The sequence below is a fragment of the Capra hircus genome, chromosome 8 (assembly GCF_001704415.2).
Source record: "Capra hircus breed San Clemente chromosome 8, ASM170441v1, whole genome shotgun sequence".
Taxonomy (NCBI): Eukaryota; Metazoa; Chordata; class Mammalia; order Artiodactyla; family Bovidae; genus Capra; species Capra hircus.
The window spans coordinates 22,897,684-22,904,890 of record NC_030815.1 but is presented as its reverse complement, the minus strand read 5'-3'; the positions used below and the strand labels follow the sequence as shown (position 1 = coordinate 22,904,890).

Here is a 7,207-nt window from a genome sequence, read left to right as displayed (position 1 = left end):
AAAGAACTTACACTATTTCACTCAGATTTTACTTAGAATTTATCACAGGGCAATAGAGATGGAAAAAGTTTTATGAAAGAGCTTTAAATCTTGCTTAATTTATGATAAAAAATTAGGTATTTAAACATAACCCATAAGGAAATAGAAAAAATATGAAGGCATATTCATGGATAAAATATGGTATATTTAACACTTTCAAAGAAAAGAATCTGAAAATCATTAAGACAAAATTAAAGTAAAACATGATGTAGTACAAGGCCAATTAGTAACAACTATCCTAACGCTTCTCTGTATATGTTTTATGCTGATCACTTTATATTATCTCCTTATAATTCTAATATAGATACATTTATTAACACCCACCATCCACCCCATGGACAAACTGGAAAATGAACCTTGGAGAGGTTAACTTACCCTAAGTTCTTTCAGTTGAGCTATGGACAGAATGTTGCTTTGAATTCTCAATAGTATGTTTTGGTAGTTTTGAGTGAAATTTTCTGAAGGTGTATATTTTGTCTTTATAATCAGAACAAGATAATTTTAATTAGAAACCAGAAAAATTGCAACATGATTAAATATGTTTACTTTGCAGGTAAAGTACAGAAATACTACTCTAGGCAAATGGGAAAAAATTAAGTATGGATATTAATCTGGTTTATAAATGTAATGTTTTTCTTAATGCACATGCATTTGATAATTAAGGAAGAAACATCCCATATACTACTTTCTAATACATATAGATTTTAGAAAACTTGGAGAAAGCCATAATAATAGCATTGTGTGTCTCTGGAAGTTGAACTTACTTCATCATCCAGATTTTAGCTTAAGGTTTGGTGTATTTGCAATATATCTGACAAGTGTCTGTAGAGTCTCTGCAATGCAGGCAGGAGACCCTGATTCGATTCCTGGATCGGGGAAATCTGCTGGAGAAGGGATAGGCTACTCACTCCGGTATTCCTGGGCTTACCTGGTGGCTCAGCTGGTAAGGAATCTACCCACAATGCGGGAGACCTGGGTTTGACCCTTGGGTTGGAAAGATTGCCTGGAAAAGGGAACGGCTACACATTCCAGTATTCTGGCCTGGAGAAGTCCATGGACTGTACAGTCCATGGGGTTGCAAAGAGTCAGACACAACTGAGAGACTTTCACTTTGTACGCAGGTAAATTCACAATTAACATTTTACCTTTGAATGTGTAATCATTGATAATTTATACCTTCTGTTCATTTTTATTTTCCTGTACTTACCACAGGGCTTCCCTGGTGGCTCAGCGGTAAAGAATCCACCTACCAGTGCAGTACATGCGGGTTTGATCCCTGGATTAGGAAGATCCTCTGGAGAAGGAAACGGCCATCCATCCCAGTATTCTTGCCTGGGAAATCCCATGGGTAGAGGAGCCTGGTGGGCTACAGTCCATAGGGTCGCAAAGAATCGAACACAACTTAGCGACTAAACAATAACTTACGTAACAGACAAATTATTTTTATAATCAGAAGACTTAACAAAAGTCAACTTTTGACCCTATCAGAAAAACTAAAACAAGAAATTAAAATTTAACAAAATGTTTTATATTGTTACAGTTTTTATCCTCTTTTAAATATTTTTCTACAGTCTAAATTTTCTGTAAAAAAAAAAAAAAAAAAACCCAAAACTATCAGCTTGTTAAAACAGGTATCATCCCAATCATTTCAGTCATCTAAAATTTCCATATCTGTAAGGAAGGAATGCCAGATTTAATATATTTAATTAGCAAAGCACCAGTGAGTTGTTTTATGATTATCAAGAGACTTGTAAACTGCAGAAAATTATAAAGTAAAAGGATGAGAGGTGGGATGTGTGAGGCTGGAGGTAGGGGGTATAGGTGGAGCAGTTAACTTACCTGGATAAATAATATTTAATTACAAAACAACAGGGTCAAATGTAATAGAAGGCAGAAACCTTTTCTCAACAAGGAAAAGAAAAAAGCTTATGCAGAACAGTACCATTTCAGCATGTCAGAATTAGCGTCAAAAATGACATAAAAAATAAAGGAAACTTGGCAAATTTATACCCAAAAGGTCAAAATGCAAAAGATGGACAAATTTGATCTCAAAAATTAACTGAATGTCCTGTCTTGTAAACTTCTAACAGACTGAGAAAAAAAGTCAATGCAAGCAAATGCCAGTTAAATTATATTTATTATATAAAGATGCTATAACTTGATATGAAAAAGAAAGCAACTCCAATAGGTATTACAAGAGCAAAGGATATTAACATTTGGTTAAAGAGGAACACAGCTACTGAAAAAATGCAAATATTTAACCTAATTAATAATTAAGGAAATAACTGAGATGTTCTTTCTTGCTTATTTGATGCATGAAGTTATTACAATTTCTACTTTTTCTATTTTCTAAATGTACTCACGTGTGCTATATTTAGTAATAAAAAATTGAGTCATTTAAAAAATTAGGAAGTATGAAATTTTCTGCCAATGCAGAAATCATTAAAATGAAAAGGGCAGTGAGGCTCAGATCCCTTGAAGCCAATTCCTTTCGTTTTGGTTCCTGAGACTGTCAATAACAAGGTTGTTTCTGATTTACACTATGACAATCTCCCAAGTACAGGGATATAAATATTAATATACATGTAAATGTATGTATATAAATTTTTTCTTCAGGCAGGCAATTATTCCAGGGAAGGACCTCTTCAGATTCTTCAGAATCACTCACTTCAGAGGACACATATGATTCCATTTGCTGATAAGGTCCCATTAAGGTCTCCCCTTGTGGTTCTCAACCGGTAGGGACACCTCTGGTATTGAAGAGGCTGAAGATATATTTTAGTACTGCCTGCAAGACAACAGTGTCCTAGGCTTTCTATAGCTGGCTTCTTAGGGAATCTGAAGTTGGTCCTGTCCTTCAGACATAGCCAAAAGGACATTTTCTGATGTGATGCCGAAAGTACATCTTCCACTTGCTCAGATCACAGCCTCAAGACGGATCACACAAAGCTGGAGCAGCACCACAGCAACCACCTCAAATCAAATAGTTATGTCAGAATGACTAAGTTGAGAGACCAAACTTAAAAACCTACAGCTTTGTTGAGCATGCTTTTGTCTTTTTCTTAAGTTTTACTGAACACAAACGTGGAAAGTAGCAGAGCCTAAATTTACTGAGCAAAAGCAATTCTCTGAGACTTGAACTCTGTTAAATAATCTGTATAAAGGCAACTCTACAGAAAACAATATACAAGCAGGAAAAGTTAAGTTTCATCTATAGTAATGATTCAGTCAAATGACCTATTTGGTTATTAATAATGTTCAAGTCCTTATCTACATCACTGCAGTAAGACTACATAGACATTTATTCTCTAGTAGTGAATTCCCATTTGAATAGAAATAGCTGCTATGTAGAAGAGTTTAAATTTACAATTTTACTATAGCTGGTGCCAATCAATTTAAAAATTATATATGTATATGCATGTATATACATATGTATGTGTGTGGTAATGTATTTTCTCTCTTCCTCTCCCCAGAAAGAGATATGAAACGCTGACTTGGGGTTATACTAGTTTTTGAGTTAATATTCCTCCAGTCTGCTGAAGAATTGTCACATATTCTGAATGTACCCACACAATTTGGCGAGTCAGCAGCTATGTCACAAACCATGAAAAAAGGGAAGCAGCTAATAAGGCTTGACGACCTTTTTTGTTTATTATTTTAGGTTATAGTAGGCATCCTCCCTTTGATGTCTTGTAGTCAAAGATGAAAACTTTCAACTTTGAAGCATAATGAACATAATTATACATTTACTTCAATCACCTACACTCTGCCTTACACAACACCACAAAAAAATATCTAACAATTTTTCTGCTTTTTACATTTGTTAAAATAGCTATGTTGAACACATACATTTGCAGAATACAGTTGTTAACCATTTGATAAACATACTAAGCCAAACAATACAAATAACATCAATTACCTTTTTAATCTAATAACTGTATCAATCATTGTAAGAAGATACAACTGAAGGGGAATTACGGGATCATCCTTGATGCACTGCAAAGGTTTTACACCTTGGTCCTAAGAATGATCTGAAGGTGCTGAAAGAGGTGATTCTCTGGAAGGTGACCCAGGATTTTCTTCAGGTGGAAAAACTGTGAGAGTACAAGCTCGAATGCCACCAAGTGACTCTGGAAGGTCAAAAACTTTATGCCACTCATCCTTTTCTGGGTCATATTTCTGGACAATTTCTACCATACAACGATTATTCCAAGAATATCCACCTACGACATAGATTTTATTTTCAAAGACAGCAACTCCAACATCACTCTGACCTCTTAACATGGCAGCAATTGGTGTCCACTGGTCAAGAGTTGGCGAATAGTATTCACAGCTTAGAACATCATCATAATCACTTGTTCCTCTGAAGTGATTGCCACCAATGACATAGAGCTTGTCTCCAACTGTACACATGCAATGCAGACCTCTGACTGTTGTCATTGGAGCCTTCTGTGTCCATTTGTCTGTATCAGGGTCAAAACACATGAGCTCATTTTGGAAAGTGTCATGAGTAATTCCTCCTGAAATATACATTAAGCCTCCATACACTGTTCCAGCATGGCCATAGTGGGGTTCACTCATTTTCGCAACATAGCTCCACTCATTCATTCTTGGATTGTAACATTCTACAGTGGCCAGCTCACCAGCTGCACTTCGCCCACCAACAGCATACAAATGTCCTTTGAGGGCGCTCAAGTGGAAAAATGTGCGCTTTTCATTTAATGATGCAACCTGCATCCATTTATTATATCGAGGATCAAATCTGAAAACTGTATCAACAGCAGTTTTTCCTTTTGTATCATAATTACTTTGACCACCAACTACATAAAGAAAGTTTCCAATGACAGCAATGCCATGCTGGTAACGAGGAGCATCCATGGGGGCTAAAGATCTCCACTCTTGAGCCCTCTCATCATACATCCGTAATTCTTTACTGACAACCAGCTGCTGCCTCAAAACTCCTCCTAATGTAACCAAGTGTGTCGAATCAGATCGAATGGCGGTTCTATCTGACTGCATCACTGGCTGCATATATGGCATCATTTGGTAATTGCTAGCTTCCAAAAGCAAATTCACACACGTATTGTCTGTTCTCATAAAATCTACTGTCTGCACATAATTGATGAGATCCTGTGGTGTCATCAGTGGAAATCGAATATTCTTCATTAATTTTGCAGCATAATCCATCCGAGGATCTTCCAACCTTAGCCAGCGACAGGCAGCCTTAAAGAGCTCAAGTTCAGTACAGTGCTTAAGGCTATTGCTAGAAAGCACAAAGGCAAGCCGTTCAAAAGGGAGTTTTAGAAACTCTCCAGTACTCAGTAAGGCAGGAAAATTCTTCAGAATGAAATTATTGACATATTTATCTACTTCTATAAGATTGTAGGTGTTAGCAATTCGTCCAACTTCAACACAGTTATCTAAAGAGACTCCTGAAATAAGAAACACTTTACAGAAGTCTAAAACAGGCAAGATTTGCAAAAAGCTGGCAGCTTCAAGAGTGTCCTGAAGATTGTCCATATTAAGAGAAAGCTTTGCAGTATAAATAAAATCAATAATTTTCTTCAGACCAACTTTGTTCACTCCGTGAAGCTTAATGCACATTAAATCCTGTTCTTTCATTCCACCTGTGAACATAGCCTTGAAGTAATCACTAGCGGACGCCATCATAGCTCTATGAACAGGGAAGATTTCATCTCCATCACCTGGCACCAGAGTCACATCACAAAGCAATCCTTCTATTCTAAGTTGATCAAAACCTTGCAATACCACCGAACTGTGAGTATTGCTGGTAAAAAAACGTGTGGTTCCTGCCTTGCAAGGCTGTAAATGGGCGGAGACGCCCATTTCACCGTTACCAAGAGACACTTTCATGTGAACGCCTTCCTCTTGCACAAAGATGTATGCCGGACAAAGAGGTTACGACCGGAAAGCTTTAAAGGAAACGAGGATGTCCCAAGAGCAAGAGAACTCGCTTTCCTTATCAAGGGCAAACTGTCACTGCAGCCCGCCTCAGAACACAATAGTCCCACATTGAAAATTGTTCTGCAGCTGGCCCACAGAGGGCTGTGGACCTCAAATCTGACTACTATGTAGATGACTCATCACCTGAGGCAGTTAAGTGACCCGGTTCACCTGGTCCGGCCTGCGCTGCTCTCCCCGCAGTTCTGCTCCGGGCTAAGGGGGAGGTGCCGCCACGTCCTGCGGCCCGGCGTCTCGCTCGACGGCGAGGGCCGGCACCTCAGAGAGCGGCCCGCCGCGCCCTCCGCCGCCCTTTGAGCGTCGCCGCGGCTACCGGCCCGTCCTGGAGCAAGGACCTGGAACACGAGCCTGGGCCTGGAACACGGGCCGAGCTCCCAACGCCGAGCCGGTCCTTCCGGAAAGGCCTCGTCCCAGGATCCCCCGGGCTAGGAGCGGCCGTGGCAGCTACTGCGGCTGCGCAGGCGCCCGACCTCGCCAGTAGGCGGGCTTGTGGGGGATGGGAGGATGTGGGCCGTGCCTCGAGCAGGCGGGGTTTGGGTGGGGCAATGCTGTGCTGGGTGGGCCAGCGGGGTGTCTTCGGGGTACTTTGTATGTGGTATTATTAAATAGGAATGGGTGCCCGGATATTATTTTTAATATAACTCTTTCACTGCAGCTGAGCTGTTCCTCTAAATGAATACTTCGAGATTTACATTTCTTGGCTTCTGCCTTTTGGATAACAATGAAATGCAGCTTTTCTGGAAGCTGAAACCTGGCAGAAGGCTTCCTTAGGGGAAAGATGCTTTTAGTTTTCCTCTATAAAAAACAAACTTTATTAATTCTTATCCCACACTGGGAATGTTCTGGCAGGTCAGTGGTTAGGACTCGGCACTTTCACTGCTGTGGCCAGGGTTCAAACCCTGGCTGCAGACCAAGATCCCTCAAACTCCTCAACCAAAAAAAAAACAACAAAAAACCTATCCCACACAATTTAATAGACAGTTCGAGTATAACTCTGGGTACATATTTTCAGATTTTAATCATTTAAAACAGGTTATTTGCCTCTCAAAATACCAAATTATGACCATGCTATGTAAATAATATAGGCTGAATTTTTGCCATGCAGCAGAATTCCATCAGTAAATTTTTCGTGCTTTTGTTTTCCACTCACAAGTTTTTAAATGGATAGACAATTGTCATTTGTTCC

At 39.3% G+C, this 7,207-nt stretch overlaps 1 protein-coding gene across 1 annotated transcript; it reads right to left on the bottom strand.

The window, feature by feature from the left end:
- Positions 2,158-6,488, bottom strand: KLHL9 (kelch like family member 9). The gene has a single exon (XM_018051905.1). It carries the CDS (start codon positions 5,911-5,913, stop codon positions 4,060-4,062), a length of 1,854 nt encoding a protein of 617 aa, XP_017907394.1. The 5' UTR covers positions 5,914-6,488; the 3' UTR covers positions 2,158-4,059.

Coding starts and splice junctions, on each gene's coding strand:
- KLHL9 (XM_018051905.1), bottom strand. CDS start 5,913: ATGAAAGTGTCTCTTGGTAACGGTGAAATGGGCGTCTCCGCCCATTTA.